A 15,377-nucleotide genomic window follows, 5' to 3' on the forward strand; every position below is an offset into this window, starting at 1 on the left:
GTGTGTGTGTGTGTGTGTGCGTGAGAGAGAGAGAGCGAGCGTAGGAGAGAGCAACACAGGAGGTATGAGGGAGAGAAGCAGTAACCCCAGCAGACGTATTTCTAGCTGCTTAACAGCCAGACCTCCATCTCATTCATATTTAATGCGGCACAGAGGGAGGTAAGAGTGGGGTGCTGTGTGTGTGTGTGTGTGTGTGTGTGTGTGTGTGTGTTGGGATAATATTTGCAGAGAGGAAAGGAGTGGGCAGGGTGGCCAGGAGGATAGAACAGATAGGAATAAAAATGGAGAAGAGGTTCTAAACCCATTTCTATCTTCATAGTTTATGACTAATATTATAAATAAACTAAATATTTTCCTGGACAGTGACAGAAAAAAAACAGGAAGGCACACTGTTAATTAAAGTTGCAAACACACATAAAAAACACAAAAATACGAGGGCTGCAGCTTCACGTATCACTGCCATGAGGGAAAAATCGAGGGTTTTTACTTTTCATGTGGTCCAAAACCCAAAATGACAAAGTTTCACATGAAAATACATGAACATTTTAGAAGAAACTGCTGCTGAAAACACGTGTGCACTGACAGGGGAATTCCACATTAAAACTATTTCTGCTGTAAAGTGGTACTTTGTGCTCTGTAGTGATTTCAAACAATGCCAGTCATACTGCTGAAATCTGGGCTCTGGCTAAATTAGCACGTCATTGGGCAGCTCTGCTATAATTTCAGTTTAACTCGTGTCGCCCTGTGGCGTACATGCTTCCAGGTTATTGACTCTGCACTTTACATCTTAGTTGTAAACATAAGTCTGTTTGTTTTAATGGATTTAATCGAATCCATAAGTGAATTACTTCAAATAAATTCAATCGGCTGAAATGTTCAATCCAATCCACTTTATTTATAAAGCACAATTTTAACAAACACAAGGTTTTCCAAAGTGCTGCACAGCAAGATAAAGCACAATAGAAGCAGAATAAAAAGGTAAAAACACAGTGGGATAACACAATAAAATAAGATAAGATCAATTAAAATAAAATCAGATAAAGTTAAATAATAATAATAATAATAATAAAATAATAAAACAAAATAGGATAGAATAAATAAAATATATAAAAATATCAAAATAAAATAATAAAATAAAATGTTATGTTTGTGTGGTGCATTGTTATTATGACAAGAAAATCCATCCCTCTCCTACATGACACACAAGGCAGTTTTTCTCCAAAATGTGCTGCTCAAATAAATAAATACACCTCATGTACTTTTACTGCTGGAGGAAAAAAACATATCCAACCTAATTAGGTTTTGGCACCGTGGCGTCCTTATTTATTTATTTTTTTTTTTCCAGAAATGCTGATAAATGCGGTCTGTCAAAGTAGTGAGACGTCTCACTTTCAGTCCCTCTGTGGTGTCAACATTATTATGGACAGTTTTTGTATCAGCTCTGATGGTGCTGTGTTTGGCAGAGTATTTTTTTACTCAATAAAAAAAAACAACAACTTTGGATTCCCCCTTTGAGCTGCAGCAGGACAGATAACTGACAGACTTCATTACCCAGAAATCAGCAGAATTACATTTGAGCAAATAAGACACCTCAGTTCAGGGAGGTGGGACCCTCCTCACGGCCCCCACTGCTTTTTATGTCAGTTTTATGTCAGAAAAAGCAAGAAATTTGCATGAAGTTACAGTGAATTGTCTGTCAGAGAGCAAACAGGAGGAAAGTAAAGTGGCTGTACATTCTGCGCTTTACGTTGTACTTTGTATTTCTGATTTTTACCAAGTAAAATCTGAACTCCATCATTTGTCACGTCTAAAAACACAGTGTGAGAGATGACATGTAACAACGTTCTCGTTTCTCAAAAGTAACTCAGTAACTTTTACTCTGATTACATTTTAAATGAGCGTGTCTACTTTTTCTTAAGTTCATTTTACACCTGCAGTTTTCCTTCCGCAGGTTAAACAGCCTGATGCTTCACGACTGTAAAAAAATGACACGTAAAGCAGCCGTCGCCGTTTCATACGTCAGCCGACTATTTGCCTAATCAGAATCAGAATCAAAAATACTTCATTGATCTCCAAGGGGAAACTGGATAGAAAACTGAATAGAAAATGAAATAAGAAATATAAAAATGTGCTTTTCAACTCCTATTAAAAGTATGTGCATTAAGTCTAAATATGTGTATTTATCCTACAAAATATTACAACAGTAAATGCAGAAATAAGGTACTGAAAATATGTAGAAAGTAGACCTTACTACCACACATTTACAGCGGAGTTACGTTCTAAAAATAACCCGCAATAGGTGAAATCCGTCAAGTAGTCAGCTTTATTTTTTACAATTATTCTAGATGTTTTAAGGCTGTAAAACCCCTCACTACACACTTTATACACTTTTCTCAGACAGGCATTAACATTTGCTCACTTTTCTCTCTTGTTTAAACTCTCAAAGTTCAAACCTTTGTAGAAAAATAAGTCCAGTATTATAGAATGAACGCATTCTGTACTGTACAGAAGACACGGCACGGAGGAGATTGATTGACAATGGTCTACAGTCCCTTAGCCAATCAGGACACAGAACACAATGCGCTGCAAAATTGCACTAAAAAAAATCTGCGAAACTGCGAGGCCGCGAAAGGTGAACCGCGTTATAGCGAGGGACAACTGTACACTGGCATATTGCTCTGTTGAACTGTTGTCAAATCCTAATTATATAAATTATTGCACCTTAAAATATAGTTTAATAAGCAGTTTGCAGTTATTGAGTCACACCAAGTGATAAAAAGCCCTCATTGGTCATAAATGTGTGTGTGTGTGTGTGTGAGAGAGAGAGAGAGAATTTTGCTATTTTGCTGGATTTGGATCACACAGTCTTTTAATTTGTAATTTGAAAAGCGTTTTGCAGTATAATCAGCTGCTCAGCACTCAGGGCAGCACAGGTGGCCTGGTGGAGATCTGCACTCTTGTAGTTTAATCCAGTTTTTTTTTTTTTGTATCAGTGAGAAAAATCTACATGTCTTCTCTAATTTCTTCTCTTTGTTTTCTAAGCCCTCTTGTTTTCCATGCCACAGTAACATCATCAGGTGTCTGGCTCTGATGTGATTCGCTGCTCGTTAGCGGCTGTTTGCAGCTGCTGATCGCGGAGTCGAAGCTCAATGAAAGCTGCTTTGGGGAAGACTGACGGCTAAATGTCAACGAGGTAAATGTCAGTGCAACGTAATCCTGGATTCATCGAAACAGCTGAAGCAAATAATTCCCTCGAGATATCCGAGAGGAGGCAGCAGTTTGAGCACGGTGAATCTCGAATCTCACGTTTTTTCTTTCCTTTTTTTAAAATCTCAGTTTAAAATCTAAACAATCAGCGACAAGACTACGTGAGAAGAGGCGAGAGCTACTTCACATAAACCTCCAGGCTGTAGCTTCCACACAGGAAGGTGTAAATTACCCATCAGGCCGTGGCGGGGCCTTGACGTCTCGCCGTGGTCAATCAGGGCCGAGCTGAGCCGTGAGAGGACTCGGAGGACTCGGCGCTGACACGAGGTCAGCTGCTGAACTCGAATACAGCACCAAGAGGATTTAACACCTGACTGGAGATCAGCTGGGGAGAGAGCTGCGTTACGCACAGCCGACCGGCTTGACCAAGACTAGTGTTGCAAAGGGGTGGAAAGTTTCCGGTAAATTTCCCGGAAATTTTCCGAAGATTCCCGTGGGAATTTTCACTCTGGAATATTGGAAATTTTCAGGAGATTTTTGCTTTCACTCTTTTTCCAATTTTTCCGAAAATTCCCAGGAATATTCAGCTCGGGAATTTTGGGAATTTTCGTTTTTTTTTCTTCTTGTTATCCATTTGAATGAGGTGTTTAAAAAGTTTCCATGGAAATTTAAGCTTGGAAAATTTGGAAATTTTCATTTTTGTTGTTGTTAACTTAAGGTGAATGGGGCAAAGATAAACAATAACCAATAAAATGAATGTCAGTATCAATATCACCACTTTTTAGTTGCTGAGGGGGACATACAGTGCTGTGGAAAAGTATTTGCCCCGTTCCTTGTCACACTTAAATGTTTCAGATCAAACAAATTCTGATATTAGACAAAGATAACCTGAGTAAATATAAAATACAGTTTTTAAATGATGATTTCGTTTATTAAGGGAAAAAGGCTATTAAAACCTTCCTGGCCCTATGTGAAAAAGTAATTTGCTGCTTCAGGACCTGGACAACTTGCCATAATTGATGGAACCATGAATTCTGCTCTCTACCAGAAAATCCTGAAGGACAATGTCCGGCCATCAGTTCATGACCTCAAACTCAGGCGCGCTTGGGTTAAAATGCACCAGCAGGTCCACCTCTGAACAGCTTAAAAAATAAACAAAATGAAGGTTTTGGAGTGGCCTAGTTAAAGTCCAGAATTAAATCCAATTGAGATACTGTGGCATGACCTTAAACAGGCCTTTCACGCTTGAAAACCCTCCAATTTGTCTGAATTATAACATTTCTGTAAAGAGGAGCGGGCCAAAATTCCTCCACAGCGATGTAAAAGACTCACTGCCAGTTATGAAAATTCCCGAAAATTCCCTGGAAATTCATTGTAATGTAACATGTTTGCATGCATATCTGCTTATAACAAACCAAAATGTTTATTATGTATACATGTGTATGACCAGGTGAATGCAGTGAATATAAATTCCCGAAAATTCCCTGAAAATTCCCGTATATTCCCATGTATTCCCGTTAATTTCCAAAAATTCCCATGGAAATTTTCCGACTTCAAAAATTCCGGGAATTTTGCAACACTAACCAAGACTAATGCTGTTTTCAACCGAGCTGTAATGACGGCTTTTTAAGTGTCTTTTTTCCGGGTCTGCAGGGGCGTATCTGTTTTGGTGACCATATTCATGTTACCCAGAGCAGGTTCTCTCCACCAGCGGCTCACAGCCCAACGCCTTGGATAGAAGCCCGAGTCCTGCAGGGGTTCAGGACCCGACCCGTTGAGCTGAGACCCACGACCGGACCTGAACCGCCGTCACACACAGCTCCACATTCTGGAGCCACTGATGACGTCACTCTCACCGTCTGGAAATCTAACTGAGTTTCTCCCACACATCTGATTTCAACAGTCAGACCTTCACCACCTCATCGGTACTGATGATGATGATGATGATGATGATGATGGTTGTCAGGGCACGTACTCAGTAGCGGTTTTAGGCACGGGCGAAGCGGGCAGACGCCCGGGGCGGCATATTTTCATGTCACGTGGGGGGCGGCATGAGAGCAAAAAAAAAAAAAAAAAAAAAAATCAATCCTCACTGCAAAGCAGTTTTCTATTACCGTATTCATCTGAATATAAGACAATATTTTTTCCATTGAAAATGCCCTGAAAAAACGCCCTCGTCTAATATGGGGGTCTAAGCAAATACACATGTATTGTACTTCCATATAAACCAGTAGGTAGGCTCGCCTGATGCCGCAATTACCGGTGAATGGTCGCATTGCGCAGTCAATAATCAACCATGTTGTCTGTGTCATTGTCCGTTGTGCTGCTGCAGCCGCGTATGAACAAAAGTTGATTTATAATGAGAGGATGGCAGTATGTGTGTGCTGCTCACCTGTCAGATCCGGCAGACCTGACCGGGTGGGCGCGGCATCAAGCCGGTGCCGCGGAAGGCCCGCCTGATGCCGACCGGTGGCTTTTTTTTATGCAAACAAGATTTTGTCCATATAAAAAGTATTTTTCCAAAAAAGGTATTTGTGCAGGTGTTGGCGCCCCTGCTTTGGGAGGGGCGTGTCTAGCCGCCAAAGGGGCACCGGTAGCGGCCGTTATTGCTTGGAAGTTCTTGCCGTGTGCACGCACGCGCGTGCGCACAGCTAGAATGGTAGGGCGCAAGGCAGTAATTTCGCCCAGGGCGGCAACATGGGCAGAACCGCCACTGCACGTACTAGTTTTTTTTTTTTTTTTTTTTTGACACGGCTGGACGCTGTTCAAGGAAGCAGCGTAGCTTATCACAATTTTTTAAATAATTTTTTAAAGTAATAACTTGGAATGTTGTCAGGATGACCTGTCTTTATGGATCTGGACATTCATTCATTCATTCATTCATTCATCTTCTAAACCGCTTATCCTCACAAGGGTCGCGGGGGATCTGGACATGTTTTTTTTTTTTATTTTATTTTATTGTTACACATTTATAAAAGAATAATTTTTTAGTTATTGTGTTCTGATTGAGCTTTTTAAATGGAATTTGTATATTGTACATTTACAGACAATTCTGATTTTATGCCCTACTAGCACTTCAGTTCATAAGTAAACTGTTATTAATAGCAGCACCTGTTTAATAAACAAAAGAGTACATTTGCCAAAAGAGTTTTTTGAGGATTATTTTTTCCTGACGTGGTAATGATGCCTGGATGGGCCTTGGGATGGAGACTAGAGGATGAAACCTGGCAATTTTGGTGGACCTGGGACCTTATAAAAACAACAAAACAAAACAAACGAGTCACTTTAAGAGAAGCTTCAGATCAATTCAATAGACGGGAGGATCAGAGCCAGGCTAACAACTCCCATAGACTTCAAGTCTTTATGCTAAGCTAACAGGAAGTGCTACCTATAGGAACTGAACCATTGGACATACAGAGGTGGAAATGTTGTTCAACATCTGGTCTCAGTCTGGGGACATCAGGAAAAGGGGATTTTGCCCAAAAAGTTGAAGTCTTGTAAGTGCAAAATCTCTGACGTGCAGATTTCAGTAAAAAAACAAAAAACAAAAAAAACAATTCTGAGTCAAAGCTATGTGTTTGTTTTGGTGTGGAAACAGAGGAAGGGGCTCCACGTTGTCCGAACTTCTTCTCAAATTTTTCCTTGACCGAGGTGCTTGTGTGGAGCAAGGAGCTCCAACCTGGGAGTTTATTCTCCTTACGCCCGTCTGCTTTATCCAGTTAAAGAGAGTCTGCTAAACACTAAAGTCTTGTTTGGGTTTTGGTGCTTCAGGGATTTTCAGGCCTCTCTCGCTCCTCCACAGTCAGGTTGTTCCCATCGCCAGAATCATCAAGGTCATCCATCATCTTCATCCTCCTGTCCCGTACAACATGGAGTGAATGTTTTTTTGTTTTTTTTTTCATGTTTGCGGTGCTGTCACAGATGATGTGGTCAGCTGTTCTCTTGATCTGGTGTTCCTCACAGATTTGCTCAAACTCTTCACAGATTCTTTCCCCCGTGTGGGAACGTTTGAAGTGGCTGAAACCCCGACTGTGATCTTCACCGTTGGTCCACAGTGCCGCTGTTACTCCAAGTCTGACCAAACGTCTGCAGTCACCGACACATTCTCTGCCGTTGCCGGGTTCATTTTTCAGCTTCATTTGTCTTCATCTTCATCTTCATCTTCATCTGTCACCAGACTGTCAGGCTGTGAAGTGATTGTTCTTCGACTCGGTGGAGAGCGGGCTATTTGTCGTCTGCTATTGACAAAACGTGATGAAAGCTCTGATGTTCAATGATGGACAATGCATGCTGCAGTTTATAATGAGGTCTGACAGTATTGAGTTTGTAATGTCTTTCAGCCGTTGGGGGTGGTGGGGTGGAGGGCGTGGGGGTGGGTTGCGGTTGTATGGCTGCATAGTCCTTCTGTCCCCAATTCGTTCCATGCCGTGAAAAACATAAACGCTAGGTGTGGGGAATAAATCAATTCGCTTTAGTAGTACGATTCTTTTTTTTATGATTTTTAATTGATTTTTTTTTCAATTAGTTAATTTAAGATATCATATGAAAATCATATGAAACTAGACGACATGAGGAATGTGTTGGTACCAAGCACGTCATGCTAGGTTGTCAGCAAGGTGAATAAATATCGCTGCAAAGTTCGGCCAAATTTTGGTAAAACTAGCATGGCTGTTTCCAGCGGGGCCCCTTGACCTCTGACCTCCAGATCTCTGAATGAAAATGGGTTCTCTGGGCAGCCACAGGCTCCCCTTTGCTGTGCTGATGCAGTGGAGAGCGCCACCTGCTGCTCACTGGGAGAAAACACTGTAAAAAGTGTCAGAGGCTGCTATGTTTCGGTTAGCGAAGATAGATTTTGTTAGTCAAATAGCCTGATGCTTCACGATTGTTGTGACGTAACTGATTCAGCTCTTAATTGTCTTTCTACAGTATTCTGCTGAATCTTGACTCAGATGTTAGAAACGCTGATGACTAATTAAAAAAAAAATATATTGCACACGAACTTTGGCTTAAGTTCACTGTTCTAAATTCACCATTCCAAACTTTAACAAAAAAAAATTGTCTTAAACTTCTGCAAGCACAGCTGACACAACTTTTGCACAAATACGGCCACAAATCACACAAATCCCTAAATTTCGTGTGCTCTGGCGCTATTTGCTTCATTCGCGTCGACCGGCTCAAATTTTCATCTGTTTGTGTTTTTGCACTGACTTTGTGTGTAACGGCGTCATGTTAAAAACTCACTTCACATTCGGCCTGGACACATCGTTATCGGTAAGCTCTTGCTTCAAAACTTTTCGGTTTTGAGTGCAAAACGCCAGCCACACCGAACGGTTTTTATTTTACATTGCTGACAAATGACCATGGTGTAAGCAGGATAATCAACGAGGTTTTAAAGCGCTTCACAGAGGCCTGCAAAACCCTTTAACTCACACCTGCTTGGTGATTATCCCTCACATAGTTTAGATCTATAATGAAACGTTATCGATCACTGGTTAGAAATTTAAAAAAAATTAAAAATACATAGATCTAAAAAAAATTCACTGCATTTGGGAGAGCAGCGCCTAAAGTGAGCAGCCAAACAGAGAAGGAAAAAGACCACAAGGAGATGAAGCTCGGTCGGTTCTCCCTGCAGCGGAAAAGGAAACAGAACCAGAACCAGAACCAGAACCAGAACCAGAACTTCACGGCTTCTCAAGGGTTCCAGGTTCCCCTTTAAAAACTGAAAAGGGACGTTCCAGAGTTTTTAAGTGATCTCTTTGTTTTGCTCATTTTATTTGGCACTCCATCTCCTCTATCAGTCTGCGTCTCCTTTACTTTGGTCATTTCTGTACGACTAGCTTGTGAGAAGAGTCCTCTGTGTACCTGCATCTGTGCTTGTGAATGCATGTGTGTGTGTGTGTGTGTGTGAGTGTGTGTGTATGTGTGTGTGGGTGTACTCATGCACGCATACGAGTGTATTTTCTGTAAAGTACCTTTTAGTAGTTTCCCTCCAGAGAGAGGCGGTTAAACGAGGAGCAGATGGCTCGGCCGACAGATAATCGCCGCCTCAGCGTGCTCTCTCTGCTCCGTCATTATGTTCCCTCCCTGCTCTGTAGTTTTGCGTCACGTTCGCCGATTAAATGTCTCCTCCTGCTCAGTGTTTACGGCGGCTGATTAAGGGATAAACCTTTCCAGAAGACCCAACCGTTCTTCGTGTTCTTGTTATTTCCATCTTTGTGAAACAGAGAGGAGCAACAGGAATGGTGGTCGGTGTCGACAGAAAATGTTTGTAGGGCAAAGTTGAATGATTTGAGTTAAAACACAGGTGTTGTTCTGATTAAATTCAATCAAAATGAATTAAAATCTTGTGGGTAAAGAGGTGGGAAGAAGGAAAAACAGTGCACTGCTAACGCACGGGCTGCAGCCAATCAGTACTTTCATCGTCAGTTGATCTGTTGATTTATTTATTCAATTAATGGATGGATAATTTTGTCTAGAAAATGTTCAAATTGATCACTAAGGCCTATCTCAAGTTCCTTCAGATAGCTTCCTTAAAGTCTGAGCAGCAGCCACAAAAAATTGGAATAAAAATCACCCCAAGTTTTTTTTTTTTTTTTTTTTTGGTAATTACATGCAGAAAGTACGTCATCCCACACGCGGTTGTACCTTGCAAACCTTTTGAATTTTGAGAAAAGAACTGCAATTTTTCGGTCAGAGATGTTTGTCACAAAAAGTTTCTGAACATGTCAAATTTCAACACTGTATTATCCTCTGAGACGGCGCAGCCAATCCAACAGCCATAAACTGACACATGAAAACCGTGCAAATGATCCGCTGCTCCAAAGCCGGAATTGTTCATTTGCAGGTTTTTAAATGATAAGAAACTGAGAAAAGCAAGTAATTCTTTGTGTTCGTGAAGCTACAACCAGCAAACCTCTGGTATTTTCAGTTGAAATATGATAAAAAAAAAAAAAAAAAAAACGATTTATCAGATAAGACAATTAATTAACCGACTAATCGTTTCAGCTTTAGTTCACCCGGTGTTGGTGCTGCTTTGGGTCATAAATACATGATGAACGGGCTTAAAGATCAAGACAAAACAAAAAAAAAAATGGTAAAACTGTAAAGATGATGCTTCATACAACATTTGTGTTTTTATCAGCTTACCGCCCAGAAAAGGTTTATAGATATTCCATAGGTATTATATTATTTTTTTTTTTTTTACTGCTCTTACAGGTTGTGCAAATGCTTTGTTTTTCTTATATTCTTTGTAGGCCTGTTGAGAAACTTTATTTAATTTTACTTCTCTCTTCTGGTGCTGAGAGGCATTTTCTGTGTGGCCAACTCTTCTTCATGTGCAGCTGCACAGTTGAGGATCAATACAGCACCAATAAGCATCTATCTGCTTATTTAATGCTGCATGTGTGTCTCTCCAGTCACTTAAATAGCAAAACAGCTTCCAAATGAACACTTTGAGCACAGAAACGAACAGCAACAGAGAGGATTAGCACGAGACCATCCCAACACAAGTAGGGGCCTTTCCTCTGCGTGTGTGTGTGTGTGTGTGTGTGTGTGTGTGTGTTTGTAGAAAATAGCAATAAAGAATGGGCCACCTGCCACTGTGGTGTCTGCTCTCTACATGACCACAAATACTGTCTCATCTTTCTGCTGAATCAGTGGACAACGGAGCGAGTGAGCTAGAGAGAGAGAGAGAGAGAGAGAGAGAGAGATGGGGGGGGTCATGATGATAGAGTGATAGAGTGAGAGTGTGCACTGTAGCAGAGAAAAACAGCGAGAGGAGAGGGAGAGGTTGCCAAACACCAATCAAATCTCGACAGCAGCAGCGTCTCGTTTCCCTGATTATGACGTTAAAATATTGATGAGGCTCGTCTGCTTCGCGCTCCGCTGCAGCCCCCCTCCCCCTTCCCCCCCCCCCCCGCCACATGGGCGCGGCTCCGACACAGCAGCCACACCGCCGCGGCCTGTCAGTCAGACTGTGAACAAGCTGCTGCTCCCCCTGCAGAGCCGCTGGCCGCCCGCTCGGTATCACCTGATCTGATCTGATCCGTGAGGTCCGCCGGGCCTCCTGACTCTGAACGTGGAGCCGCAGACGCTCGGGCCGCACCGCTGCCGTGGTAACGAGCTGCGTGCCGACACCGGCAGCCTGAGCAGAGCAGGGTGAGGCCGGTGTGAGCCTCGCTGTCACGGACCCCCTGATGGTGAGACACTCAGCAGCACGACAGCAAGGTGCACAGCCTTCACGATTTTTCAGATTCAGCAGCATCTCCAACGCGGGGGTCAGGGCCCGACACTTAATCCAGATATTATCCAAACTGCAGGACATTTTCTGATAAAGGTTACCAAGAAATTGTGCAAGTTATGGTGCAGAGACGGAGGTCCTCCTGGAGGTCAGACGTTTGTTTTGACTCCGGCAGAAATCACACCATCATCACTTTAATAGCTTTCTCAGTGAAAATTATGATGCAATTCCGAATGCATTCCTACTGAAATCATGAATCTTACCGCAGCTGAAATGTCTGCTAAATTAAACGCAATGTGATTTAGTTTTTTTACAGTATCGTTCAGCCCTAAGTGGAGTGAATGATTTGATTGAACACTGGAGTCCTTATGCATTACACCAGGATCTCATACAGAGCAAGGATTATATATACATGCACCGCCGTGAAGCTCGGTTTGACTCAAAATGTGCAAACGTTGGTTTGTAATTAAAAACGATCAAACCTGTGTGAAACAGTCAGAGAAGGGAAATGAAAGCAGCGTGCAGGAGTCCGCTGGTCCGGTTCAGACGGCTCAAACGTTTTAACCAAACCAGAACGAAGACATTACAGCAGAGGTGGCACCAAGTCATTGTTTTGCAAGTCACAAGTAAGTCTCAAGTCTTTGCCCTCAAGTCCCGAGTCAAGTCCCAAGTCCTACAGTTTGAGTTTCAAGTCCTTTCGAGTCCTTTTAACAACAGAGTAATAAACATATCATGTATGCTTTTAAAATCTGTATTTATTTCTAAAAACGTGTTTTGTTTTTTTTTGCTCCCTTCTTATTTTGTTACTGTCTTCTAATTTAACAAAACATACTACCTGGGAAAACCTTTTTGATCCTGCAGTCATAAAATCAAATTGTAAAGCAGAATCACCGTCTGGTAATGTAATGTAATTAATGTAAATTAAGTAATGTAACAATTCAACTACCAATGAATCAGCAGTAGTATGCATGTGATAACATAGATTGAAAAATCAGCCGAAGTGATACCTCTTCTCTGAATAGACAAGCTAAGCCAGTGTGCTGCTGTTAGCCAGTGAAAATACAGCGGAGTGGCAACTCTTCGCTTTGTTACACAATCTATGTCAGTGCGCTGCTGTAGCTGGAGAGTTTCTTTGCCTTTTGCCTCGTGCGGTGCCGGTGCAGTTGCTATTATGTCAATACACAGAGGGAGATAGAGCGTTCCTTAATAACAACTTTGTGTTTTGGGGAAAGTAGGGAGTCTTTCCAAGTCAAAAGGCTCAAGTCCCAGTGAAGTCACGAGTCCTTGATGTTAAAGTCCAAGTCGAGTTGCAAGTCTCTGTACATTTTGTCAAGTCGAGTCTAAAGTCATCAAATTTCTGACTCGAGTCTGACTCGAGTCCAAGTCATGTGACTCGAGTCCACACCTCTGCATTACAGGAAGTTTGATAAAGAGTGTGTAAGTAGAACATCAGTGTGTGCAAAGTGCGAGGTGTCAGACAGGTAAAACAAATGGTGTGACTTTTTTTCTTTATTGTAAATGTTACTGTACGCACATTTTCAGTGTGATATGAAAGCGATCTAAACGCAGGAGGAGGTGCTCTCGCTCGGCCGGTTCCTTCTCTCCTGTTTGTGTTTCCATAAAAACAAAAGCAAAATGAATTGCGAGTGAATAATTAAACGCAACCGTCAAGTGAATTAAGGTGTTTTTCCCTAACATCTGTTTCCTGAATCAGCATCCTGTGTGTGGGAACGATGACGTCACGTTGCTACGGGCAACCAGTTTGTTGCTGATGCATTTTTGGGATTTGTTTTTCCAAACCTTAACAAATCCTGCGTCGCGCTGCCGTTTCCTCTCTAATATCGACGTTCAGTTCTTTGCAGAGTAAGAGACGAATGTCGTAATTTCTTCCTCCGTCCACCAGGACGTGCCGCCGTCCGCCGTGACCTCAGCTCAGTCCGAGGTCAGAGGTCAAAGAGCAGCTGGTCATGAGATTAAACACCATGCACACGTGGTTGCTGTGGTTGTTCAGCAGATGCAAAGCAAAATTAGCACATTTCTTTTTCTAGAATAAAATAATTTTACGTAAAGCGAGTGTATAAAGTTGTAATCTCATTTTTCTAATTTTTTTTCCGTCATTTGCCGTCTCATCACACACATTTTTTTTTTTATACAGCAAAAGCAGCATTAAAAATTGTTGTTGAAGCAATTTTTTTTTTTTTTTTTGCTGCACTTTCTCTCTCTCTTGACTCTGACTGTTACTCCCCAGAAAACAAGCGCACATCGGGCCAATGTCCATGTCACTACATCACACCAACCCCCCAATATTAATCAAGCACTGGCAAGCCAAAAAAAAAAAAAGTGGAACTCGTTTTTCACCCAAACCCAAACAGAACGTCGGTGCAAAACGTCAGGGAACGTGTGTGTGAGGTGCCTCGCAGCAGCAGCAGCAGCACCCGGAGGTTTGATTTCCAGCAGAGAAAGAACACGGTGTGACGGTGCAGAGACGAGCGGGAACAGGTGTGTGTGTGTGTGTGTGTGTTTGTCCGATTATTTCCACTCTGCTCTCAGGAAATCGAAATCCTATTTGACTTAAGTGGGAATTATTAGTAGCCAGACTGTACCATCGCACCGTGTTTACCGTGTTTGTTTAACATAAACGGTGATAATCTTAAAAAGAAGACACACACACACACACACACACCGAGGAGGCGTTCACATCTCACATCTGAGGCTGTTTAGTTTCATCTGAATCCGGTTTCCTGTGTTTTAGGTTGTAATTTTCCTTTAACGCTGTGGGGCTACCTCACTCTTGGACTGGACTATATTTGGACAGCACTGTAGGCTGTGGGAGCTGCATGGAAATCTGCACACACACACACACACGCACACATGCACACACACACACACACACACATGCAGGCACACACACACACACACACACACTAAGAAGGGGTCTGCAGCATGGCGGACTGTGCTGACACACAGATTTCAGTCCTGCAGCTTCCACCCTGACCCCGTGCATAGCTGAGTGCAGAACGTAATGCTAATTACAAGCATGGCACGTTGCGAACACACACACACACACACACACACACACACCTTCACACACACATTCTAGGAGCCACGGTGTTAAAGGCAGCGAAGAAGACATCACTGGTTCGCGGAAGAAGGCGAAGGAAGGATCTGATTTAGCAAAAAAAAAAAAAAAGATGAAATAAAAACGCAGAACTGAGAGAAAAATGTTTGACAGGAGGATGGGGAGAGAGAGATGGAGTGATAGAGAGGAAGAGGAAGGGGAGGAAAAGGAGGTGAGAGAGTAAGAATGGTTGCAGTGGTGGTGTGTTGGAGAGAGAGAGAGAGGGAGGGAGAGAGAGAGAGGGAGAGAGAGGGAGGTGTACAGCGTGTCTCCTCTCCAGTCATGACTGAGCAAGCAGCCTCACCGTGACGGAGCTCCCGTTGCCATGACGACGGAGGCTGTCAGATGGAGGAGAGAGGGACGGAGGGATGCAGGCGAGGAGGAGAGATGGAGGGGAGAAGATAGCTAGATAGATAGATAGATAGATAGATAGACAGAGCGACAGAGTGATAGACGGATGGACTCACGGTGCTGCTGCGGTGCCGTTCCTTTGCAAAGGTGCATCTGACATTGACATGATTCCCTTCCTCCTCCTTCTCCTTCTCCTTCTCTGCTCCTCCTTTCCTTTGGTGTCCTCTCCTCAGAGTCGTGTGCTCCTCTTCCTCTTCCTCCACCTCCTCCTCCTCCCCTGCTTCCGCCTCCTCCTCCCCCTTCTCTTCCTCTTCCTCTCCTCTCCTCTCCTCCTGCCGTTTGCTGTGTGGCCGTCACGCCGGAGTGTGTCCGAGCTGCTGCCGCCGTTTCTCCTGCATCGCCGCGCGCCGATGCCAGGAGGAGATGAACGTGTGTGTGTGTGTGTGAGAGAGAGAGTGAGAG

General features: G+C 42.8%; 1 protein-coding gene across 1 annotated transcript in view; it reads right to left on the bottom strand.

The window, feature by feature from the left end:
* palm2akap2 (PALM2 and AKAP2 fusion) overlaps positions 1–15,134 on the bottom strand; it is a 167,315-nt gene extending 152,181 nt beyond the window's left edge. The window contains exon 1 of the mRNA XM_030065047.1: positions 15,032–15,134. Within this exon, the coding sequence (XP_029920907.1) occupies positions 15,032–15,081 (50 nt within the window). The 5' untranslated portion in view covers positions 15,082–15,134. The remainder of the gene's footprint in view (positions 1–15,031) is intronic.
* Positions 15,135–15,377: the final 243 nt, after the last annotated feature.

This window comes from Myripristis murdjan, chromosome 12 (assembly GCF_902150065.1).
Source record: "Myripristis murdjan chromosome 12, fMyrMur1.1, whole genome shotgun sequence".
NCBI lineage: Eukaryota > Metazoa > Chordata > Actinopteri > Holocentriformes > Holocentridae > Myripristis > Myripristis murdjan.